Genomic DNA, 27,761 nt, shown 5'->3' with positions numbered 1-27,761 from the left:
TAGGACACACTCTTCGATCACTGAAGACCTCCACACAATGTAATCACCTTTCCTTCAGCAAAAATAAAAAAGTAGGATTTGATAACGCTCCCTGCAGCCTGTAAATAAGATTTGTCTCAGTGTTGCTTCAGACAGCAGATATTCACTGGATCAGGTGGCTGATGTCTTTTATTAGATTGTTAAGAAATGACAGGATGCGACCACACCTCCTCCACCTGGGAGTCAATGGATTATTGTTTCTCTGCTCTCTTTTGTGCAGATTTTCTTCCCAAACTGACCTCCAGCAGGGGGCGCTGCACCCGCAACATGACAGTTAAAGCTTTATCCTCCAGACAATATCACAATCAGAATAATTTCTACTGTCCTAAATAAAGATATAGATTAAGGAAACAAGTACTCAAGACAGAATACAGCACCATAAATAGAATATATGGAAAAAAGTTGGCATACAAACAATCAATTTGATATTAAATACATTAGTCTTTATATTATTGTATGTGATAATTGTTTGTGGCTGCTCTCTTTGTGATCTGATGCTGCCACTGAGCTCCACCAGGGGGCGCTGTAGCTACAGCAATACCAGTAAGTAACCAGTAAGTCCACCAGTTAAAGCTTTTCTCCAGAATATATCAAAAAAGGACTCTACTGTAGTTTTACCTTCATGAACAGGTGTGTCCTCTGCATGTGTCCATAAAGTTAGAAATAATGATTTTGAGGCAACCTTTAAGGTTTTATTGATAGCTAGAATAAAGGTGTTTTAATAAAATAATATTTTTCTTTTAATTTAGTATTAAATTAATTTGTATTTTTAATTATTGCACTTTATTCTATAAGTTGTCTCGTTCCTTGTGCTCCCTGCAGCCGTGCACGTGGTTGCACCAGTTTTTGTTTAGTTTTAAACAACAATTCTCCAAACAAAGACAAAGAATTTAAAGAAAAAGCTGCAAAACATTTAGTTTTCCCAAACCCAGAAACTTCCCTGCTGTACCGTTGTGAATGCTGCTGAGTGTCTCCAGGCTGCTGCAGCAGCAGCTGATGATGATGAAGCTCTGCTGGGTGTTTCTCTTTAATTCTGCGGCATCTCTCCCTCTGTGTGCGGCCTGCTGCTGCTCTGGAGGAGGGCGGGCCGTGGCAGAACCACCGACACGTTCCGGACAGTTACTGACTGATGCGACATGCACGGACTGTGGGAGGATTTCAGCACGCGGATAGCTCGCCATAACTCGGTTTGCATTGATTGGATTTGGGAATGGCATGCGGAGCTTGGAGCTGAGCAGAGGCAGAGCAGAGGCGCGGTCTGGGTCTGCTGTGTGGAGCCTGACCTCGGGTAAACCCTCAGAGGCTCCGCGGACTTTGGAGACATTCTGCAGAGGTGTTTTTTTTTTTGCGCAGCACGAAAAAACTCGCGCAACACAAAGAGGGGGATGATCTGTAGCAGCTGAGAGAGACTGAGAGAAACTAGGATTATTAGAGGACACAGAGCTCGTGCAGCCAGCAAGATGATGTCACTGATAGATCTGGACGATGATCAGCGGTGGGTGCCCACGCACGTGAATGTCACCGTCCTCCGCGCAAAAGGGCTCCGAACCAAGGGCAAGCACGGCAGCCGCTACCTGTACACCATCATCCAGGTGGGCAAGGAGAAGTACACCACCGGGCTGGTGGAGAAGGCGGAGGTGCCCGAGTGGAACGAGGAGTGCTGCTTCGAGCTGCTCCCCGGGATCCTGGAGGACGGCGGCCGGGGCGCATACCCCCCTGGGAGCGGGGACCTGGTCCTCACAGTCATGCACCGGGTCCTGATCGGGCTGGACGTGTTCCTCGGGCAGACCATCATTCCTCTGGACCGGATCTTCCAGGAGGGGATGTGCCCCCGAGATGAGTACGTGGTGTTTGTGTTTTAATGAATCCTGCATGAGAAACTATTTAGTTTACTGCTCACACACAAGATGGAAGTGATGTGTCATGTTTTAGTCACTCACACAGTTGTAGATTAATAGTACTCAGATGTTTTACTCAAGGAAAAGAGCAACACCACAGTGTGGAAATACTCTGTTACAAGCATCAAAATATACCCAAAGTACCAAAAAATATAAGCACTCATTCTGCAGAATGCACGAGATATATCAGGGACAAGTTGTACTTAAACACAGTACTTGAGTACATGTACGTAGTTACTCAAGTATATCAATACCACAGTGTAGAAATTCTCTGTTACAAGCATCAAAATATACCCAAAGTACCAAAAAATATAACCACTCATTGTGCAGAATGGCCCATTTCAGAATATTGCACGTGATATACAAATTGTACTTGAGTACATGTACGTAGTTACTCAAGTATATCAATACCACAGTGTGGAAATTCTCTGTTACAAGCATTAAAATATACCCAAAGTACTAAAAATATAAGCACTCATTCTGCAGAATGGCCCATTTCAGAATATTGCACATAATATTGCAATATTGCATATATACAAATTGTACTTGAGTACATGTACGTAATTACTCAAGTATATCAATACCACAGTGTGGAAATACTCTGTTACAAGCATCAAAATATACCCAAAGTACCAAAAATATAAGCTCATTGTGCAGAATGCACGTGATATATCAGGGACAAATTGTACTTAAGCACAGTACTTGAGTACATGTACGTAGTTACTCAAGTATATCAATACCACAGTGTAGAAATACTCTGTTCCAAGTCCTGCATTCAAAACCTTACTCAAGTACACAAGTTTTAGCATCAAAATACACTCAAAGTACCAAAAACACAAGCACTCATTGTGCAGAATGGCCCATTTCAGAATATTGCACATGATATACAAATTGTACTTGAGTACTGTACGTAGTTATTCAAGTATATCAATACCACAGTGTGGAAATTCTCTGTTACAAGCATCAAAATATACCCAAAGTACCAAAAAATATAAGCACTCATTGTGCAGAATGCACGTGATATATCAGGGACAAATTGTACTTAAGCACAGTACTTGAGTACATGTACGTATAGTTACTCAAGTATATCAATACCACAGTGTAGAAATACTCTGTTCCAAGTCCTGCATTCAACATCTTACTCAAGTACACAAGTTTTAGCATCAAAATACACTCAAAGTACCAAAAACATGAGCACTCGTTGTGCAGAATGGCCCATTTCAGAATATTGCACGTGATATACTAATTGTACTTGAGTACATGTACGTAGTTACTCAAGTATATCAATACCACAGTGTGGAAATACTCTGTTACAAGCATCAAAATATACACAAAGTACCAAAAATATAAGCACTCATTGCACGTGCAGGGACAAATTGTAATTAAGCACAGTACTTGAGTACATGTACGTAGTTACTCAAGTATATCAATACCACAGTGTAGAAATACTCTGTTCCAAGTCCTGCATTCAAAACCTTACTCAAGTACACAAGTTTTAGCATCAAAATACACTCAAAGTACCAAAAACATAAGCACTCGTTGTGCAGAATGGCCCATTTCAGAATATTGCACATGATATACAAATTGTACTTGAGTACATGTACGTAGTTACTCAAGTATATCAATACCACAGTGTGGAAATACTCTGTTACAAGCATCAAAATATACCCAAAGTACCAAAAATATAAGCACTTGTTATGCAGAATGCACGAGATATATCAGGGACAAATTGTACTTAAGCACAGTACTTAAGTATATCAATACCACAGTGTAGAAATACTCTGTTCCAAGTCCTGCATTCAAAACCTTACTCAAGTACACAAGTTTTAGCATCAAAATACACTCAAAGTACCAAAAATATAACCACTCATTGTGCAGAATGGCCCATTTCAGAATATTGCACGTGATATTTCAGAGACAAATTGTACTTTAGTACATGTACGTATACTCAAGTATATCAATACCACAGTGTGGAAATTCTCTGTTACAAGCATCAAAATATACCCAAAGTACCAAAAATATAAGCACTCATTGTGCAGAATGCACGTGATATATCAGGGACAAATTGTACTTAAGCACAGTACTTAAGTATATCAATACCACAGTGTAGAAATACTCTGTTCCAAGTCCTGCATTCAAAATCTTACTCAAGTACACAAGTTTTAGCATCAAAATACACTCAAAGTACCAAAAATATAAGCACTCAGTGTGCAGAATGGTCCATTTCAGAATATTGCACGTGATATACTAATTGTACTTGAGTACATGTACGTAGTTACTCAAGTATATCAATACCACAGTGTAGAAATACTCTGTTACAAGCATCAAAATATACCCAAAGTACCAAAAATATAAGCACTCATTGTGCAGAATGCACGTGATATATCAGGGACAAATTGTACTTCAGCACAGTACTTGAGTACATGTACGTAGTTACTCAAGTATATCCAGTGGTGGAAATATAACTAAGTACATTTACTCAAGTACTGTACTTAAGTACAATTTTGAGGTACTTGTACTTTACTTGAGTATTTTCATTTTATGTAACTTTTTACTTCTACTCCACTACATTTTGAGGCAAATATTGTACTTTTTACTCCACTACATTTAGCTGACAGCTTTAGTTTCTTTTCAGGTCGAGATTTAACATAATATTTATGATCAATGTAAAGTGATTTGACGTTTTTTTAATTAAATCTTTTAACAGTATATTAAGTAATTAAATGAGCCCAATCTTTACAAAATTAAAACACTGCATACATTAAATCACCAATACAAATAATGTAATAATATATTTAGAATATATAAAACAATCATAGTGGGTCCATTCTGTATAACCCGAGTACTTTTACTTTTCATACTTTATTTATATTTTGATGCTGATACTTTTCTACTTTTACTTCAGTAAGATTTGGATGCAGAACTTTTACTTGTAGTGGAGTAATTTACCAGGGTGGTATTAGTACTTTTACTTCAGTAAAGGATCTGAATACTTTTTCCACCACTGAGTATATCAATACCACAGTGTAGAAATACTCTGTTCCAAGTCCTGCATTCAAAATCTTACTCAAGTACACAAGTTTTAGCATCAAAATAAACTCAAAGTACCAAAAACATAAGCACTCGTTGTGCAGAATGGCCCATTTCAGAATAATTTGAATGAAATCAGGGAAATAACTAATGCATTAATGTTGGATTATTTGTATGCTGCAGCTGGTAAAAGTTGGATTCATTTGAACTATATGTTGGAAATTATCTTAATCTACAGGCCTAATAATACATCATGATTTATATTTTTTATAAGTTGTCTGAACCTGCAAAGTTTTCACTTAAAAGTGTACTTGAGTACATGTACTGTACGTAGTTACTCAAGTAAAAGTAGCAATACCACACTGCAGAAATTCTCTGCAATCAAAATTTCTCAAGTACACAGTTTTAGCATCAAAATACACTCAAAGTACCAAAAATGAAAGTACTCATTATGGAACATTTCCCCACTCAGATTGTTATATGTATTCCAGATATATAATTGGATTAATATTATTGATGATATCTCTATAAGGCCTCACTTTCACTACCTAATATACGTTTTTGTGGTTTAATTGTATAAAAATGCGTAATTATTCATAATTGTTCACGTTTTTCATGTCAAATATTTTCTGGAAAAAAGTAACTAAAGCTGGAAGCTAAATGTAGTGGAGTAGAAAGTAAAATATTTGCTTCTAAAATGTAGTGGAGTAGAAGTATAAAGATGCATAAACTCAAGTAAATAACAAGTATCTCAAGATTGTATTTAAGTACAGTATTTGAGTAAAGTATTTAGTTAGTGCTTTAGTGTGTAAGCATCATTAATGTTGCAGCTGGTGAACATGTGGTTGATTTAAAATACTTTATAGTGGTAGTTTAATCTGTAGTAATAGACAACATCATACTTTATTTATTTAGTGTATTCTGTATCAATCATTTTAATCTGAAATGTAACTAAAACTGTCAGATAAATGTAGTGGAGTAAATAGTAGAATATTGGCGAGTGAAATCTAGTTTAGTAGAAGTATAAAGGGTAACACTTTACAATAACCATCATTTATAGATGGTAAATAGATAGTTTATTAAAGTTTAATCATCATTTATAAATCATATATAGGCCATTTGGAATGGTAAATAGAAAATGTATTAATGTTGAACTATATATATTTTATATATATCCTTTATTAATGCCAAATAGATGGAAAAAAGTATAGTATAGTATAGTATAGTATAGTATAGTATAGTATATATAGTTACTTTACCATTAACAAATAATTACATTATAATTATTAGTTTAATAATAGTTTTGCACTCATTATAACATTTTCAACACCAATGTTAAGTATGTAAATTATTTCAAAATTATTCATATACATTTTAGACATTTTTTGAAAACATTTAAAGATTTAATATGTATAGTACTTTGTAAATGGTTAATACTTGGTTTATAAACCATCTATAAACATCACTTTGATGGTTATTGTAAAGTGTTACCGTATAAAGTAGCATGAAGAGCAGAGTACACATTGTAATGTTTCCTCTAACTCATTTAGCAGCTTATAATGTTGGCAGTTTTCTGCTCTCACCTCCTTGGAAGACTGATTTTTAACCACAACCCAGAAACACAGCAGCTAATCTGACTGATTAGTGGTTGTGTCTGTATCTGCAGAAACATATGACACAGAAAACTGCTTCAGCTCCAACACTGAATGCAAACAGGCTCATTAGGTGCTGGCCCTCTAGGCTGATACTATTCCAGAAGCAGCTCCCACAATGCACTGCAAGTCAACACCATGAGATGCAGTTTCCACGCTGGAACAAGTAGTGACTCCAGCCAGAAAGCCTCCATCTTTAGACACAATGCACGCCTTCACTTTCCTCCTGCACCTCACTACATCTATCCTCAGATACTTTAGATGCATTAGAAACATACTTAGAAACATGTAGTTTACTGCTCACACAGCAGACAGACGGGATCCGTTATCTTTATTGTCAGACTGGAGCAGATCAAGGTAATACCTAGGAGTACAAATTATTTGTTAAAGTAAGAGTCCTGCATTCAAAATCGTACTTCAGTAAATGTATAAAAGTATAAACATCAAAATATACTTTTAACAGCAAAAATACTTTGAATTGAAGCTGGCAAACAGCTAAAACATTCAACTTCTTCATACACTACACATTTCTTATTTAACCCTTTATCAGGCAAAGAACTATATTTGGTAACTTCAGGTAGTATTTCGAGAAAAAAGTTGCAAATTTACTAGATTAAAGTGGCAAATCTACAAGAAAAAAAGTCACAAATTTAAGAGATTTAAAGTGGCAAATCTGCACGAAAAAAGTCGCAGATTTACGAGAAAAAAGTGGGAAAAAAGCAACTTTTTTCTCCCAGATTCGCCACTTTAAATCTCATAAATCTACACATTTTTTTCTCGTAGATTTGCCACTTTAATCTAGTAAACTTTTTTTCTCAAAATATTATTTTCGTATGTTTTTTTACACATTCTGGCAGTATGTAATATCCTCCAATATTCTCTAGGGTTGAAATTTGGAATTTGCAAGTATTTCAATGAGTGCCCTATTAAGGGTTAAAGTGGTGAATCTGGGAGAAAAAAGTTGCTTTTTTCCACTTTTTTCTCGTAAATCTGCTACTTTTTTCTTGCAGATTTGCCACTTTAAATCTCTTAAATCTGCGACTTTTTTTCTTGTAGATTTGCCACTTTAATCTAGTATATTTGCAACTTTTTTCCTCGAAATATTACCTGAAGTTAACAAATATAGTTATTTGCCTGATAAAGGGTTAAAGCAACTACAAGCAATTTTAATCTTTTGTTGATTTTGCGCTATCTGTGGACAAAAGCGGTCGTGTTTTCACGAGAACCACTGGCTCGTGTTGATCCGGCTGGTGTAAGGAAGTGTAGGAACTCATAGTGATGAGGTAATTAACTATTCGTGGCTATAACTAGTACGATGATGGCAAAAAACAGTAAACTTTGTCTCAGCCACCAACTTAAATTCATATAAAACCATGTCTAATAATGTAGTTTGTTTTTAAATAATATAGTTATATAACAAATCTGTTGAATAACCAACCCGTGCTCTTATATCTGTTCCTTTTTAGCTTCTTTTGTTCTACACACAACTCTTATTTTTTTCTCTTTGCTGACCCTGCCTCGTTGTCACGAGTTATTATGTAAAAAAACTAATATTTTCTAAAGAAAAAATCCTTCTGATTTCATTTAACTGGTTAAGATACCACTCACAGCCAAACTTTGCCTGAGAACATGTAAACAAAGGCTCTCCCTGTTTGTGAGCCTTGAATCGTTCTGTCTGATGTCACACTGTGACATCAGCATTAAGAATAACTTTATAGGAACAGGAAGTCTTCTCGCTGATGGTCTCCTTTACTTATGTAGGTCATATAGAGCAGCTATTCTCAACCTTGGGGTCCCGACCCCAATTGGGGTCTCGAGATGATTTCTGGGGGTCGTCAAATCATTTTGGAAGTCAGCTCTGTCTCCACTGTGTTAAAGTGTTCATGTGTTAATGTGTTTTAGTCTTTTTGGTGATTTAGTACCTTTTTTTGGTCATTTTGTGTCTTTTTTTGGTCATTTTGTGTCTTTTTTGGTCATTTTGTGCCTTTTTGTGTCTTTTTTGGTCTTTTTATGTCTTTTTCTTAGTCATTTTGGGCCTTTTTTGGGTAATTTTGTTTCTTTATAGGGCCATTTTGTGTCTTTTTTTGTCATTTTGTGTCTTTTTGGTCAATTTGTGTCTTTCTGTGGTCATTTTTTGGTCAATTTGAGTCCTTTTTTGCTTAATTTTATGTACTTTTTTGGTCATTTTGGTCAGAGAGGTGTTTTAGTTGTTGTCTGCTTCATTATTTGTCCAAAATTTGTCGTATCAACTGAGTTTGTATTATCTGAACTGCGCATGTGAGATTGTGTTCAGTGAGTGGGGGTCGCGGACAACATGCATGTTAAATTGGGGGTCGCAACTCAAAAGGGTTGAGAACTACTGATATAGAGGCATCAGGATTAAAATGAGACTGATTCATAAACAGTTTCAAGCTCCTTTAGTTGCTTTAATGACTCAACAGATCAGGTTCTGAATCCTCCAGCAGAACTTCTGCACCCTAGTTATTTAAAAAACATAGTAAATAGTATCCCTCAGTGTTTTTCTGGCTTTTGTAAACGTCGCTGCCAAAGTGGTGAACTTGGACTCTGTGCTGTGATATAAATAGCTCAAAGATGAGAGGAGGAGTGACGGATTGTTCATCACATTCAGTTTTAGAAACTGCAGGAGAAGAAATGATAATCACAGGGTTTGTTCATATTTTGATGGACAAAATTTCAATGACTTTTCAAGGATCCATATCATCATCAGCTACACAAAATATTAAATTCCCTGTCATATGCTGTATTATGTTGCAGGTTATCAACAGGAGATTGCTGTAAAAATTAACTTTATTACACACAACAAAGACTTTTCCAATGAACTGAACTAATTCCATGGCTCCCATCTAGATGGTTTTTAGATTATGTATATGTATGTTTTCTGTTTTTAGCTGTTTTTTTTCCTTTTTTATCCTTTTTATAATTAGAATGTTATGCTTTTAACCTATAGCACTTTGAGATTCCCTGTAATGTAAAGTGCATTGCAAATAAAATGTATTATTATTATTATTATTATTTTCAAGGACAATTAAAATTTCCAGCGACATTAAGTTTTATCAACAGCTACAAAAAAATGTTAATTCACTCTTATAATTATTACATGGGCAATAATCCATGCTGTAATATTTAACTCCATAACACACAGACAGATGTTTATCCTCAAGTTTTAATCCTTAACCTTAAATAATTCCATGACTTTTCCAGGATTGGAAAATGAGATTTTGTAATTCCATGACTTTCCCATGACCAGAGGAAACCTGAAATCAAAACATAAAATATTTTTGGTCATGCAAGGTGTGTCCATGACGATATACTATGACGGAAAATGAATATTGTAGTCTGTACTGTGTGGTTTAGCTTCCTCAAAGTGAGTAAAAATATTTTCTTTTTTTTTTTTCAAAATATTTTTATTGTCAAATTTTCAGAGTGACAAATAACATACATACACAAATAATAAAGATAATAATAAAAGGCAAATAAATAAAAACTAGACACAAACTACGACATATCAAAACAAAGTATACACAATATAATGTCAGAGTCAAATGTCTACTTAAGTGTATCATAAAAATATTTTCTAACACCAAACACCACAATCACAATCACAATCACACACACACACACACACACACACACAGTACAAAGCAGTTAGTTTTGTTTACATGCTGTCAGAGGACGTGATTTTTACAACTGTTGTGTATCTTCCAAAGTTCTTAAATTGTCTTTAATTCTCCTGATTTTGAGTATTTAAAGAGTTCAGTTGAGTCACAGGTGACGCAACAGGACTCCAATAATATGTGAAATATCTCCACTAAAGAAATACAACACATCTGGCTTTGATTGTGGGCTCTCCGCCCTCTCTATGCTCAGTGATACTCACACTGAATTCCTCCTGTTAGTTTTGGCTCAAAGACACTTTTTCTGGTCCACTAAAAGGATTTAGGAGGCAGGAACAGAGGGACGATCCCATCGGTCTACTCTTCATAAAGCACTGTCTCATGCAGGACATACACCACCAGGAATTTGGGTTGTGATTTCCTTTTCTGGGACTCGTAAAAAAAGTTTGTTGTCAAAGATTATGAGGACAATCCTCCGAACAGTAATTACAGATTATGTAATGTGTAGAAAGTATTGCCAAAAGGAAATCAATGTCTTTTGTTGCTGCACGTTTTGTCCCAGAGAACACATGCAACACATGCTCTGAGCTTCAAACACATGACTAAAACATCACTGGCGGTTTGGATCAGGCGTGAGCAGGATTCATCAGACCACCGTACCTTTCAGAGGGTTCATCCGGTATTCATATGTTGGTGTTTGTGTGTAAATAACAGAGGTGGGACCAAGTCATTGTTTTGCAAGTCCCAAGTAAGTCTTAAGTCTTTGCCCTCAAGTTCCGAGTTAAGTCCCAAGTCCAACAGTTTGAGTTTCGAGTCCTTTTAACCACAGGGTAATAATATATTTACACAGATCATGTATGCTTTTAAAATCTGTTTTTATTTATTAAAACAAGTGCAGTTGAAATTGCAGAAAAAATAGTACTGGCATTGCACTTCCTAATTGCACTATTAACCAGTCATTTTTAACATTTAACTCATATTTTGAAAGAATATTCTTAATTTTAAATACATCTGAAAAAACAAGTGCAACTGAAATTATTTGTTCAAAAGTGCTAACTTGGTACTTCCATACCAATGATGCCATATTGCATTTTAACTAGTTCCACAGCAGCTCACACACAATGAAAGATACAGAGCCTTTGTAACATATTTTTTTAATCTTTGGGTATGGGGGAAAGTAGCAAGTCTTCTCAAGTCAAAAGCCTCAAGTCCAAGTGAAGTCACGAGTCATTGAAGTTAAAGTCAAAGTCGAGTTGCAAGTCTCTTTACATTCTGTCAAGTCGAGTCTAAAGTCATCCAATTCATGACTCGAGTCCAAGTCATGTGACTCGAGTCCACACCTCTGGTAAATAATGTTTATGTCTGGAGGTGCTTTTTCCTAATCATCAGAATTTCAGCCAGCAAGAGAGTTATTTTAGTTTAAAAGTCCTGTAAGTCGCCATGTTTCCCAGCCAAACTGCCTTGATACTGCCCTCTGGTGGTAGCTGCTGGGCATTACACACCAAAAAAACAACATGACTTCCAGTTTAAATGGACTAAAAGAGCAGCATGTTAATTTCCAATGACCCTGGTTGGTATAATGCAGGGATGGGCAACTGGAGGCCCGGGGGCCGCATACGGCCCGCACCCTCACTTGAAGTGGCCCTCAGTACAACTTCATGCATTTGAGCATGAAATCTTAAAAGTGCAGTGTAAAAATGCACAAAATTACTTCTTGTAATTAATGTTGGTCTGCTGTTCTTGCACTGAAAAAAAAAAGAAATCACAGTAAGTGGTTATTTTTTATTTGCTTCAAACCTTTTATATTCCTATTCATACTGTTATACATGCATTTCAGCATGAAATATGTTAAGTTACTGCACTGTAAACATATTTAAAATTGCAGTTTCATCATATCTGGTTAAGTGCACGCTCCTATACAGTACAGGCCAAAAGTTTGGACACACACCTTCTCATTCAATGCGTTTTCTTTATTTTCATGACTATTTACATTGTAGATTCTCACTGAAGGCATCAAAACTATGAATGAACACATATGGAATTATGTACTTAACAAAAAAAATGTGAAATAATTGAAAACATGTCTTGTATTTTAGATTCCTCAAAGTAACCACCCTTTGCTTACTAGAATATAAGACATGTTTTCAGTTATTTCACACTTTTTTGTTAAGTACATAATTCCACATGTGTTCATTAATAGTTTTGATGAATTTAAATGTCAATAGTCATGAAAATAAAGGAAACGCATTGAATGAGAAGGTGTGTCCAAACTTTTGGCCTGTACTGTGGCCCTGTGGTAGTGGACATGAAAAATTGTGGCCCCCTCCAGCATTTAAGTTGCCCATCCCTGGTATAATGTGATGCCGTGATAAAAGGTGAAAGCCGAGTTTGGAGGCTGACTGTCTCTTCTCTCCTGGTTCTCCAGGTGGTTCAAACTCAACTCTAAGGTGGGCAGGAAGGAGAAAGAACGAGGTTCTCTCCAGGTGACGGTCCAGTTCACCCGCAACAACATGACCGCCAGCATGTTCGACCTCACCATAAAGGACAAACCTCGCTCCGCTTTTGGCAAGCTGAAGGATCGCGTCACGGGGAGGAAGAGGGGCGACATGGAGTCCTCCTCGGCCATCGTGCCGGGCCGCTACGCCGCCCTGTCGGGGTCCGTGGGGCAGCCTTTTGGAGAGGAGGGGGGCGGAGGAGGGCCGGTGGAGGCCAGAGAGGTGGAGGTAGCAGAGGAGAAGAGGAGCAAGATGAAAGATTTCTTCAAAGGGAGGCTGCGTAAGTCCTCCGACAGCAGGTCCTGCTCCTCGCTGGCCTCAGAGAGCAGCGTGTCCTCCATGGCCAGTGATAACCCCGGACCCCCGCCCAGCCTGGACCTGATGTCAGACCCCCCCAGCTCCCCCATCTACACCAGCAAAGTGAGAGTGGACAGCCTGTATGGAGAGGCAGACCTAGCTAAGAAAGGTAGGCTTTGGAATCACTCATATGTGCAACCTGGTCTCACAGGAATCCGTGGAATAGCCACGGAATCACTCAAATTTCCGTGAAACTGACACGGATTTGGCTACAATGCAAGTTAATGCCAGTCATATCCCGTGGCTATTCCATGGATATTTGTTCCTATTGGTTTGTTCCAAGTCACGTGACTTTCAAGGTCCCAGCGGTCAGAACAAAAAACATGGCGGACAGTTCTCTCATTTTTAGTGAAAAAAATCGATATTTTGACTTAGTTTCTGCATAAAAATGGATTTTGATCACATTTCTAGCGAGAAATATATGTTTTATTTTCTAAATATTCACTCAGTGAATGTACATAATCACTTTGTATGTTGGAATAGCCACGGGATATGACTGTCATTAACTTGCATTGTAGCGAAATCCGTGTCAGTTTCACGGAAATTTGAGCGATTCCGTGGCTATTCCACAGATTTTGAGTTAAGCGAAATCCGTGGCTATTTCACGGATTCCTGTGAGACCAGGTTGCATATGTGCATGACATGAGGGCTGGTTTCATTATAAAATGTTTTAATGAAACATAAATCTTTAAAGAATATTAGCAGGAAGACTATGTTGCATCACAAAGCAGCTTCCATGTCTTGTATTGATGAGTGTGAATGTTGTTTGAGGCTCTTATACAGTAATTAAATTGATCACGAAACAATTTTCCAGATAAACCCCAATAAATAGTTATTACTCCCTCTGAACCACCACTGTCAGGAGTTCAACTCTAATATAATATTCTACATATTTCAAAGGCGGAAACCAAGATCAGCGCTTGAGATTGAATAGTATTCTATCAATATATAGGATAATATTTGTTGCACTTATTGGAGACACTGTTGGTCTGGAATCCACTGAGAGTTTCCCAACTTTCTCTCTCTTTTCTACACATTTTTTAGTCTTGCTGTGGTGGGCATCAAAAAAATCTTTGCAACCTGCTCTGCAAAAAGGACGGACAAAGTTAGCAACTAGCTCTTGAACACAGGGGAGCATTTAGTAGCTAAAGAATCAGATTATTCCCCCAGGAGTTGGTGGAAAACCAAACGAAGCTAAAAGGAGGGACAAACATGACTCCAAATGAATGCTAATGTTGCTACCATAGACTGTAAAAGAGAAGTAGATGTAGTCAATGTGACGTCAATATTTGGTAGGTGGACAACCGTTTTGAAGCCTCAAGTTTAGCGTTTTGGCCGTCCCCATCTGGAACTTTTGGAGCCAGAAGTAACGGAGATATTTGGATGAGAGGGTGGAGCAATAAAGGGTCCATGTCCTGTTAGCATAAGTCACCAGCTGATGCTAGAGCTAGCTATCTTGTTTAGAAAGGTGCATCCATAATTTAATCCCACAATTTAAATGGGATGCAAAAGAGAAACTTAAAACAAAATGTAGGCCTATCTTCCAGAAAAATATGAACAGCTGTTTCATAAAATTTTAATAAGTTACACCACACACCAGGTGCATGAGGCACATTTTAACCAGGCATATTTATTGAAGTGGCATTTCAATTTCAATGTGGTTATTGAATAATGTGATTAACAATTTCAAAAGGTTCTTATACACATTTTTTTTTCAGACAATAACCTTATAGATCAGAGGTGTCAAACTCTGGCCCATGGGCCAAATTTGGCCCGCAGTATAATTATATTTGGCCCGTGAGGAAATACCAAATGACAACCAGAGCTGGCCCGCCGGTATTATACAGCGCAAATAATACTACAAATCCCAGAATGCTCTGCTGGTGTTGTGGCTTGAACACAGTAGATCAGTGTGGAGCAGCAAACTGAGCAACAATTAAAGTTGTCTTTATGCACTTTTTCTTGCTAGTCCAAGGCTTGAATGGCTGCACATTCATTGAAGGATATTATTATTAGTCATTTGGTTTATTATTGTTATTTTATTCTCACATTTATTTTTAGCCTGTGGAAAAAGATTACTGTTAAATTTAAATTTAAAGAAGGCCGCATATAAAATAAAGGGACATACGATTTTTATTTACATTTTATTTAAGAAATGAATGCCATTGATGTGTTTGTTTGTTTTATTTGATATTCGATTTTGCATGTTTGCAATATTAAGTTACATCAAGCTTTGCTTGTTCCATTTCGTTTGAACTTGTTTAGGTCCATTTTATCAATAAATATCAATGTTGGCCCGCGACTTTGTCCAAGTTTTACATTTTGGCCCACTGTGTATTTGAGTTTGACACCCCTGTTATAGATGAAATTGTGCTCAATTTTGCCATTTTTCTGACTCAACTAGTCAAAGTTTAAACTTGAAATGAGTCCTTTTTGTGTTCATAACCCAGTTCTTCCTTCCTTCACCAGTGCTCACCAGCCAGCACACCACAAAGGTTCTGACACACAAGCGAGCCTTCAGCGACGAAGCCAGTAAGATCTCGACCTCCTTCCCCCGCCCGAACCTGGCCGTGGAGTCTCTGAAGGGTCAGACCATGACCCAGTCCAAGTCTTCCTTGTGCATAAATGGCAGCCACGTCTACGACTCGGAGCCGTCCACCCCGAGGAACTCTGGAGCTCACCAGTCCAAACTGGTCCTGCTGGAGAAGTGCTCGCCGCTCTCTCGCTCCCTGCAGAACCTCACCAAGAGAAGCGAAGGTTCCTTCAGCGAGGGCCAACGCTGGTCCTTCGACAAAGCAAAGAAAGATGAAAAGGAGGATGAAAAGGAAGCTCAGGCGTCCTCTCCTCCTGTTCACCAAGCTCAGGCAGAGATCCACTCTGCTTCTGTTTCCCCCGACAAAGGCAGGAAGCTGAGAATGACGTTGTTCTCTGGCGGGAGGAGCGATTCTCTCCCGGCCAAGTCGGACCTGAACCAGGCTGCTGCTTCTTCTGAGGGCCGGCTCAGAGGCTGGTTCGGCTCCGGAGACTCCCAGAACAAGCCCAGGTGAGTCGGGGTCTTTTGCAGGCTTTTTCTCTGGACTCCACAGTGTTTGATGAGTTCTATCCAGGCCCACAGGAGGCCTGTACTCAGCTGCTCATTTAAAATAGATTTAGTTCACTCCATTTTACCACCATGCTGTATCATCACCTCATACTATATTTTCCACAAGTAGCACTCAAGCATTTCCATTATGTTTATCAACGTGTGTCTGCATTTCTTTGTCAAAAATGCAGCATCACTGTGGTTTAGAAAGATGCTTATGCAGAAGGATGTGAAGAAAATCATTCCACGTTGATAGCAGCTCACCCAGCAGAATACAGCTGCCAGCGCAGATGGTCTGGAATGGCTACGATGCATTTTTATTTTTTGCTTGATTATTTTGCAAATGTGCTCTGCCTTTTTTTATTTTGATTAATTTCCTGTTTTCATCGTTCTTTGATTTGGCCAGTTTAATATCTTACTGATGTTTGAGGAGTTTCCAAGTCAAACAGAAATGTGTTTTTTTGTTTGTGTAAAGAAAGATGTTCCCCATCTGGTGACCTGGCGCATCATTCACATCATTAACTAAGAGGACTATTGTGCCCTATTTTCCTCTGCAGGCTGGAAGTTTCTCCTAAGGTAGAAAGCAGCTCAGACGTTCCCCCTCCCCTCCCTCCTCGCTCCCCTGTCCCCCCTCAGTGCTCCTCCCCCTGCGCCTCCCTCTCCGATCATGTCTCACCTGACGACTGCAGTCACACCAACCCCTTCACGCCCTCCTCCTCCCCCTCCTCCACCCCTCTCTCCCCCAACAACCCTTTCCCCTCACGTATGCAGCGCAACCCCTTTTTTGAGGATCTCCTTGCAGGAGAGTCACAGAAATCGCCTCCTTTTGCACCTTGCTCCTCACCTGGCTCCTCCCCTTTCCATTACACCACCCTGCCCTCCCACACCTGCACCCCCAGTGATGCTAAAGCTTCTAATATGGCCGCCATAAAGCGGGAGCGGCCCCGGCCGGTAGCTAGGCAGATATCTCTCCCTGCTATAGTCAACCCCAGCAAACCCTCCGCCCCTCGCTCCATGTCGGAGAGCGCCGGAGAATGGGAGGACTCGTTTGACGCCTTCGCCTCCAGCAGACTCAACTCTCCTAAAGGGAGTCAGCCTCAGAAACAGCTGAGAACTAGTCCAACTCCATCTCTTAGACATGCTTATCTTCCAGTTAACACCAATAATCATGCACAAGAGCTGCAAACATGTGAAGAGGAGCCTCCACCTTTGCCTCCAAGGAGACTTTTAAGAACTTCAGTGAATGAGATTTACTCAGACGGCTGGCTGCACCGAGGTCAGGAGCTGGCGGTGCATAAAGAAGCCTACCTCCTCTCCCAGACCGGCGTGGCCTCGCTGCAGCGCGGAAGAGAAGGAGAAAGCAAAAGGAACAGCATCTCTCCGGACCCTCACACCAGCAGCGAGACCTCCGACTCCCTCAGCGCTCACTCCCAGTCCTACACTAATATCACATCGCCGGGATTCGTATCTGAAGAGAAGCTGAAGAAGTTCAAATATGAACCTCTGGAAGACGAGACGGACCGGTGGGGAGGGATGCTGTTCGAGCAGGACTTGTATGGACGAATGTGCAGAGGAAACTACAGACAACCTGCAGTAAACCGCTTATCATTAGCTGCTGAAGAAGCTGCAGCAAATAAGATCACATCTATGAACTCAGGACCTAAAATACTTCTTGATAGTGAGATTTCTGTCGCAGAGCTGTTGAGTATGTCCTCTCCTCCGTTAACGCCAGATGCTAATGTGCTAGATATGAAAACCTCTCCAGTCCAGGAGACAACAGAGTGTGATTCACCTGAATTCACCAACAATAATGTGTCTTTCTCACTCACGTTAGGAGATCTGAACATGAATGTGAACAATTCAGATTTCGGTTTCATTGACTCAGACGGCTCCTCTCAGTCTGAGGTAGCTGAAACTCTAAAAAGCTTAAAGAGTTTTACACAAGAAGCTCAACAGATCGCTGCTTATCATGTAGAGACGGTGACATCACCGGAGGAAGTGTTCATGTTGAAGGACACGTACATCTCCTCAAACTCTTCCTTTGAAGTCACTCCATCATCTAACAAACTCTACAAAGTCTGCCAAGACAACTGCCCCGATGCTCGCTGTGAGCTGAATAATGTGTCCAACAGCAGCAGAGAGATTGTCGCTTTCTCACAGTATCAAACTCCAAATCCACCAATATTTGAAGCCGAAGCCAGAGATGTGACACCAAGAAGTGTGGAGGATTTAAAAAAGACACAAAAGAACTTGGATGATAATGGAAACCTGCAGTCTAAAGCAGGTGAAACCAACCAGAAGGAGCCGTTTTCTGGTGTCGTCAGCGCTCGTTTCAGACCGAGAGGAGTGTCCCGACAGAACAGCAGCGGCAGCCCGAGCAGCCAGAGCAGAAGCTGCGACCGAGAGTTTGAACAGTTCTTGTGCCTCGTTCAAAACCTCTCAGAAGCCAGCGAGGGCCCGCTGTCCTACCAGCCGTCTAAGGCGGCGCTGTCCTCCTTACTGGCGCTAACAGATCACAGCCAGGCTAATATGACATCACAAGACGAAACGACACAAAACGTCACAGAAAAACCCACAGGTATCAGTTTTGAAGACCTTCACGCTAAAGTAGCACCAACCCCTTCAAAGTCAAAGATTGGAGAATCTTTGCAGGAACCTTCCACCTCCTCCTCCACCTCCTCCTCCTCCTCCCTGTCTGTCCTGCGTCCTCTCTCCCTGTCAGCTCAAACTCAGGGCACGCTGCCCCCTCCCCCCGTCTGCTGCCCCTCCATTCATCCCTCAAGCATGGGGCCCAGTGCAGGAGCCACTCTGGCTGTGGCCCCCTACACCTCCTCCTGCTCCTCCTCCTCCTGTACCACCTCCTCCTCCACCACTGACCAGCTCCTGGTCGCTGCACGGCCCTCACTTTTGCCTGAGGAGACTCAGCCAGCTAGCAACCTGCCCCGTCAGGAGAGCAGGTGAGAATCCTCACACTAGGTTGATATGACATGTAGGTCGTAGATTTCCACATTTATTAAAAAATTAAATGTTTTTATTCTGTTGCTCTGGTTGCTTGTGGCTGTTTGTCGCTGAATGCCTTTATGAGTTTTGTTTCTTCATCCAAAGTGTTTGTTGGATGATAATCTGTTGTTTTGCTTTTGGCTTTGCTTCACTTTTCTGTTGTTCATCTCATTATACTGTCGGCTGCGTCACGTTTGTTGTTTTCTTGCTCTTTATTCTGCTTAAATCGAGCTCCTTTTGCTGCTTTGACCAACTGATGCACAGTGGTAGAGTATAAGTATTCAGATCCCTGCAGTCAAGTCAAGTCAAGTCAAGTAAAGTCAAGTCAAGTCAAGTCAAAGTTTATTCATAGAGCACATTTAAAAACAACCTCAGTTGACCAAAGTGTTATTAAAATAGAATAAATCATACACAAATAGGTATAAATAAAAACAATAAAATACTAAAAACAGTAAAACAATAAAATAAAATAGAATAAAATAGTAATAAAAGCTCAATCCAAAACAGAGTTAGAGATAAAAAAGACAAATAAAAGGGTAAAAAAAAGTAAAAAAGAAAGCCAAGGATTCTTGTAAAAGTACTAATACCACACTGTGAAAGTAAAAGTCCTGTTCGAACAAAATTTTACAAAAGTATCCGCATCTAAATGTACTTTAAGTATCAAAAGTAAAAGTACTCGTTATGCAGGATGGCCCGCCTCAGATTGTTTTATGTCTTGTAAATATTTTATTTGATTATTATTATTAATGCATCATGACAAAGGCAGGAAAACCTACATTAAAAGAGGACATTTACAGGTTATTAAAACAAAACTTTAAAATCAAAGGAAAAGAGAGAAAGAGAGAATATAGAAACATTTGAAATGGAACCTAAAATATAATAAAAGTTATATTTAAAAAAGAGTTATAGTGCAGGGTTAAGTCGTTTTTATTTTTATTTTTTTAACAATATTTTTATTTCAAATTTCAAGTTCTTTATCAGAACATTTTCATCAACATACAAATATAACTTCCTCCTCATACATTCACACATTCACACAGGTAAATAAAGTAAAATAAATAATGACTATAACAATAAAAATGTAAATAATAATAGAGTTATATAGTTTAAAAAAAAGTAATACAAATGTATTAAAATAATTTCGTAAAAAGGCAGCAGTTCACAGGTGAGTTTCAGGAGAACTGCTGTTTTTTAATTAATAAAAATGTGTAATTATTTTTAATGTTTTTCTTTTAAATCTCGACCTAAAAAGGAACTAAAGCTGACAGATAAATGTAGCGGAGTAGAAGCTTAAAGTCACATAAATAAATACACAAGTCTCAAGCCTCAAAATGGTACTTAAGTTCATCAAACCCAGACAACAGGAAGTAATTTAAAGCTGAGCGTCATTTCTCCTGTTTGATTTTATTATATTACAACAATATGTTCTTCTTATTTAGAGCACGAGACAGTCAGGTCTTATGTCTAGTCTAATTATATTTCTGTGTTTTGGCACAAACACAGCAACAATAAAGTCAACAATAATGACATAATTATAAATATGATGTCAGGAATAAGAAGAGGACAATCAGAAGCACGAGTTAGAGAAACGACAGGATGAAAGTGCTTCAGGGGAGTTAGGAGAGTTTTGTATTTTGCATTAGTTTTTATTTTTAAATAGCCTTTAATTAAGTTTTTTTGAGAAATTGACGAGTTTATAATGTCTTAGTTTGATATGTCAAGTATTATATGAAAAGCCATTATGTATAGTAGCTGAAATATGGGAGGATGATAGTATACATGACATCAAATAGAATATATGTTGCTGCTGAAAGGAGTTAGTGTCTTCTCCAGAAGTCAAAAAGAGCAGCAAGAAATGAGAAAGCAGCCAAACACAGGGATAAAACAAAGCTAATTCTATTTCATCATAGTTTGTGTTGTGTTGTTCATTGTAGTATTTATCATTTTTATTTCAGTAAAAAAATAATATTTTATTGCTAGTTTTAGCTTGCGTCTTGGTTTTCATTAACTATAATAAGGGGGATATATTTTTGTCTCACATTTGTTCAGGCTTGTTGCACACCTGGATTAAATCCCAGTAAATAAATATTTCATGTACCTTATTATATATGCACAATCTCTCTTATTTATAGCAGATGCAGGAGAGAAAACTTCCTATTTAGAATGAAATTGTGCTTTTCTCATGATTGTTCGCTTAGAGACAGAGTTACTCATTCAGCATTTAATTGTTGGATTTTTCATCAATAACAACAACAAGAGTAAAAAAGTGTTATCTCAGAAACGCAGCTCTTCTTCCTTCGGTGAGCTAAAAGTAGGTTTATTTGTAGTTTTTATTCTGATTTATGCTTCTGAAACATTCTCTTGCTTTTGTTGTTGCTGCGGAATGATTTCCTTCTCCAGCAGCAACAAGTCACTGCACTTTATTTCAGCAAACTTCCTGTTTAAACTCAACTCATAAGGCTGTAGTTTTTAGTAGATGGTACTCAGAGGTGGAAAAAGTATTCATATCTCTTACTTAAGTAAAAGTATTAATACCACACTGTGAAATTACTCCACTACAAGTAAAAGTCCTGCATTCAAAATGTACTTAAGTGAAAGTACAAAAGTATCAGCATCAAAATGTACTTAAAGTATCAAAGTAAAAGTACTCGTTATGCAGAATGGAGCCGCTCAGATTATTTTATATATTCCAAATACTATATTAGATTATTATTAATGATGCATTTATGTATACGGCGTTTTAATTTTCTCAAGGTAGGGCTCATATTGACTACTTAATATTCTGTTATGAGGTTTATTTTAAAAAGTGTCTAATCACCTAAATTTTGTGTTTTTTTATGTTAAACCTCAACCTGTAAAGTAACTAAAGCTGTCAGCTAAATGTAGTGGAGTAAAAAGTACAATATTTGCCTCAAAATGTAGTGAAGTAGAAGTATAAAGTGACATAAAATGGAAATACTCAAGTAAAGTACAAGTACCTCAAAATTGTACTTAAGTACAGTACTTGAGTAAAAGTACTTAGTTACTTTCCACCACTGATGGTAGTTAATCTTCTCCTCTGACTGCTCCTTCACAGATTCTTTCTGATTTTCTCATCTGATTTGTTTTGTGACGTTCAGTTTTATCTGCTGACTGAAAAACAGATTCTTGACCGAGCAGATTAGTCATGAAGAAGCAGTTATACAAATGTTGAAACGCTCCTGCTGAACTCTCCACACTGCAGACCTCATCCAGTGAAGCCGTTGACTTCCAGCCAATCAGAGAAGAAGGAGAGCCGCTCGGTTCTGGAGAAGCTGAAGTCGACCATCCACCCCGGACGCCTCGCCCAGCAGGTGGCAGCCGAGCCTGAGAAGATCCAGGTACGAGTCCTTATAAACACTTTATAAACCTCCTGACACAAGGCCTCCTTAACCCTTAATAGGACACTCCAAATTTCAACCCTAGAGAATATTGGAGGATATTACATACAGCCAGAATGTGTAAAACAACATACGGACCCGGGGGAGGAGGGTAATATTTTGATAAAAAAGTTTACGAGATTAAAGCTGCAAATCTACGAGAAAAAAACACACAGATTTATGAGATTTAAAGTGGTGAATCTGCGAGAAAAAAGTAACTTTTTCCCACTTTTTCCTCATAAATCTGCAACTTTTTTCATGCAGATTTGCCACTTTAAATCTCTTAAATCTGCGACTTTTTTCCTTGTAGATTTGCCACTTTAATCTAGTAAATTTGCAACTTTCTTCTCAAAATATTACCCCCCCCCCTTCCCCTTGTTTGTATTCTTATTCATACTTGGCCCTAATATGCCGTCATAGTCAAGTTCTCCTGGTACAAGTCACTGAAGAATAACTAATTTTGGAAGAATAAGTTGTTTGTACGACTGTTTCTTGCAGATTTTTTTTCAAAATTTTTCATTTTTATATTGTAGGTCAAGCTCAATAAAGTTAATATTATTATATTATTATCATACTGATTGGTCAGATGACATGATGTCTGATCTCTGCTGATGTCTGCTGATTATCTGGAATAAATCCATGTGGTCTTCAGAGACATCATGCATTTATTTTACTTAAAAAATGAAAAGTTTATTTTTAACAGTAGATTTTCTTGAACTTTAAATGTAATTAAACTTTTAAGTAAATAAAAAAAAAAATATATAAATATATAGTTGAAATAAAAAAAAGTCAAAATGAATTATATTGAAATAAACAATAATATGTTATGCATTTCCACAACATAATTAAAACTACTAAATATAAATTTAAAATGAAAATGAAAAAAAAAAGAAAAGTTTATTTTTAACAGTAGATTTTCTTGAATTTTAAATGTAATTAAACTTTTAAAAATAAAAAAAAAATACAAAAATTAAATAAAAAAAATAAAAATTAGGTAGGCTAAATAAAAAATATAAAATATAAATATATAGCTGAAATTTAAAAAAAAATAGTCAAAATTAATTATATTGAAATAAAACAATAATATGTTGTTATGTTATGCATTTCCACAACATAATTAAAACTACTAAATATAAATTTAAAATGAAAATGAAAAAAAATGAAAAGTTTATTTTTAACAGTAGATTTTCTTGAACTTTAAATGTAATTAAACTTTTTTTAAAAATGTAAAAAAAAATGAAAAATTTCGTAAATAAAAAATCTAAAATATAAATATATAGTTGAAATTTAAAAAAAAGTCAAAATTAATTATATTGAAATAAACAATAATATGTTGTTATGTTGTGCATTTCCACAGCATAATTAAAACTACTAAATATAAATTTAAAATGAAAATGAAAAAAAAAGAAAAGTTTATTTTTAACAGTAGACTTTCTTGAACTTTAAATGTGATTAAACTTAAAAAAAAATATTAAAAATGTAAAAAAAAAGAAAATTAGGTAAATAAAAAAATATAATATATAAATATATAGTTGAAATTTTTAAAAAAATAGTCAAAATTAATTATATTGAAATAAACAATAATATGTTGTTATGTTATGCATTTCCACAACATAATTAAAACTACTAAATATAAATATAAAATATAAAAAAAGCAATAAAAAATCAGATCAAAATAAATATATATTGTAGCACATTGCCACCAACTGCTAAAACCTCGTAAACATATATTCCACATTTTGATGAACGATATTTAACATATTTGAGTCAGTAACTCAGTGAAAACAGGTGAAAGTTCGCTGGAAGAGGAAACGAAAGCATAATTAAACAGAACGCGGCACAACAAAAATACAATTTGATTGTCCAGCCATACTTTGGAGAAGGAAAATATGGAAATTGATAAATGTAACCATTTTATGCCCTATACAGAAACATGACAGGTTCTTTAATGGCACTAATGGGTCTAAAACTAAATATTAATGTGCTTTTTTTGTGAATGTCCAACTTAATTGTAAAGATACTTCACACCACAAGATGTTATGTTGAATATGTGAAGTATTCTGAGTATTATTACTGCCAGTAAGTCAATCAGTCAGGAAGAAAAATATTTTAAAAAACAGGCATGACAGTGCAGCTGTGACCTAGCAGCTCCTTTTATCACCGAGGAGAGAAACGCTGATCCCATTAATTCTTTGGCCCAGATAGAAGTCCTAAAACTGTTTTAGTCTTCTTCTCTAACACTGTGGACCGTTCCTGTAACACTGAGTCAAGGGTCTTTCTCACTAATTACACATTTCTGTAATTATTGAGCTTAATTCTGATGGGTATCTTATTTTATTTTGTACATAGTGTACAGAGCTATTTTATTTTATTAGCCTTTGCTTTTGTGACTCTTTAATGACTGTATCGTATCGTATCGTATCGTATCGTATCGTATCGTATCGTATCGTATCGTATCTTACCTTACCTTATCTTACCTTACCTTACCTTACCTTACCTTACCTTACCTTACCTTACCTTACCTTATCTTACCTTACCTTATCTTACCTTACCTTACCTTACCTTATCTTACCTTACCTTATCTTACCTTATCTTACCTTACCTTATCTTACCTTACCTTACCTTACCTTACCTTATCTTACCTTACCTTATCTTACCTTACCTTATCTTACCTTACCTTATCTTACCTTACCTTACCTTACCTTATCTTACCTTACCTTATCTTACCTTACCTTATCTTACCTTACCTTACCTTACCTTATCTTACCTTACCTTACCTTACCTTACCTTATCTTACCTTACCTTATCTTACCTTACCTTACCTTACCTTATCTTACCTTACCTTACCTTACCTTATCTTACCTTACCTTATCTTACCTTACCTTACCTTACCTTACCTTATCTTACCTTACCTTACCTTACCTTACCTTACCTTACCTTATCGTATCTTACCTTATCGTACCTTACCTTACCTTACCTTACCTTACCTTACCTTATCTTATCTTATCTTATCGTATCTTACCTTACCTTAGCTTAACCTTACCTTAGCTTATTGTATCTTATCTTATCTTATCTTGAAACTGCAGAGAGAAAAAAGATACACAGATGAAAATGCTACTTGTCGCTACATATTTTATTTCTGTTCACATTATATTTAACCAACAAAGACGGAGCCGAGGAACATTGTGTCCCAGCAGTAATCTGTGGATTTGAGTCGGTTTTGCAGATTATCATTAACATTCATTATTGCAACTATCAATAATATAACTGACAAAAAGGATAAAACAAAAAAAATCACAGTAAATGCTTCAAAATGTTCCCATAATGCTGTGCGAGTTTCTCTGTGTGCAAACAGCAGAAGAATGAAGGTATTAACATGTCACAGTAAATTACAGAAACCATTAGTTCCACAGACTATTTAATGCTTCTCTGAGCATTTATTAACACCAGCGGTGCACTCGCTGTTAATAAAAGCTCTGCAGGAGCTCAGATGACTTCATTGTTTCCTGTGACTCACTTATTTTTTACCTCCTGCAACAAAAGACACGCCGAAATATTGCCATTTAATATTGTAATAAGCAGTCATTTCTCATGTGAAGGAATAGTTTGGCATTCTAAGAAATACACTAAGAATTAGATAAGAAGGTCGATACTACTTTTCTTTTTTGCTTTTTAATTTATATGTTTATTTTCATGTAGGTAGATGTGTATATAATGTGAAATTAACTGATTTATATTTGGTTGATGTAATGTAAATATTACAGCTGCATCTATGTAGATAGTTGCATGTAAGCAAAACATTTTTAAGACATGAGATGTAAAAATATATATTGGGTCGAGGGTTAATAAGGTAAACTTCATCCTCCTTGTTTTCAGACATTTTTATAAAATGTATATTCAATATTTTTTTAATGTTGTCTATTATTTATTCAGATTTTTGGTATTGTTTCATGTCTGAAATAAAATTATATGAATAAATAAATAAATAAAAATATCCAACATGGTCTCACAGGAATCGGTGAAATAGCCACGGATTCGCTGAACTCAAAATCCGTGGAATAGCCACGGAATCACTCAAATTTCCGTGAAACTGACACGGATTTGGCTACAATGCAAGTTAATGCCAGTCATATCCCGTGGCTATTCCAACATACAAAGTGATTATGTACATTCACTGAGTGAATATTTAGAAAATAAAACATATATTTCTCGCTAGAAATGTGATCAAAATCCATTTTTATGCAGACTAAAAATGAGAGAACTGTCCGCCATGTTTTTTGTTCTGACCGCCGGGACCTTGAAAGTCACGTGACTTGGAACAAACCAATAGGAACAAATATCCATGGAATAGCCACGGGATATGACTGTCATTAACTTGCATTGTAGCCAAATCCGTGTCAGTTTCACGGAAATTCCGTGGCTATTCCACTTATTAAAATATATTATTATTATAATATTATTATTATTATATTATTATAATACAGGAATTTGGTTTTTATGGTCTTTTTTTGCTTGCTCAGCACACCTCGGCCAAACTGGGCCAATATTAGAGAAACGGTTGTTGGCTGGTTCATCTCTCTGATCTGCCAAAGCTAATAAAACATTAGCTCAGCAGATTTGTCCTGTTTCCAGACGAGGAGGGCGCTCCATTTACTAATTGTTGCTCTACACTGACATTTTGAATTAATGTTGTTGTGAAGAGTCTCCAAAACATCCTTTTTTATTGAAATATTTTGGTGCCTTAGCTGACTCGAACATGTTGTTCCCATGCAAATTATAATAAAGTTATATTCTATCTATATCTATATCTATATCTTCTATTCTATCTATCTATCTATCTATCTATCTATCTATCTATCTCAGGTGGAGGCGGTGGACCGCTCGGCTCAGTTCCAGCACCTGACCAACATGGAGCTGATCTCCCTGCTGCTGCAGCAGGAGATGGACATGCAGAAGCAGGAAGTGGCGTCGGAGCGCCAGGCGGCGCAGCTGCACAAAGTGGAGTCTGAGCTGAAGAAGGTGAAGCTACAGGTGCGAGACCTGGAGGACTACATCGATAACCTTCTACTGAGGATCATGGAGCAGACGCCCACGCTGCTCCAGGTCCGCACCAGACACAAGTGACCACTGGGGGTGTGTGTGTGTGTGAGTGTGTGTATGTGTGTGTGTGTGTGT

At 37.3% G+C, this 27,761-nt stretch overlaps 1 protein-coding gene across 1 annotated transcript; it reads left to right on the top strand.

Annotated features, from left to right (window-relative positions):
- The first annotated feature begins 1,080 nt into the window (after positions 1-1,080).
- On the top strand, positions 1,081-27,761 carry rab11fip5b (RAB11 family interacting protein 5b (class I)). Its single transcript, XM_059345869.1, has 6 exons — positions 1,081-1,879; positions 12,680-13,215; positions 15,576-16,149; positions 16,746-19,145; positions 22,412-22,547; positions 27,450-27,761. Exons 1-6 carry the CDS (start codon positions 1,500-1,502, stop codon positions 27,708-27,710), a joined length of 4,287 nt encoding a protein of 1,428 aa, XP_059201852.1. The 5' UTR covers positions 1,081-1,499; the 3' UTR covers positions 27,711-27,761.

The sequence above is a fragment of the Centropristis striata genome, chromosome 12 (genome assembly GCF_030273125.1).
Source record: "Centropristis striata isolate RG_2023a ecotype Rhode Island chromosome 12, C.striata_1.0, whole genome shotgun sequence".
NCBI lineage: Eukaryota > Metazoa > Chordata > Actinopteri > Perciformes > Serranidae > Centropristis > Centropristis striata.
Note: the sequence above shows the minus strand (reverse complement) of the source record. Positions and strands in the feature narration are given on the sequence as shown.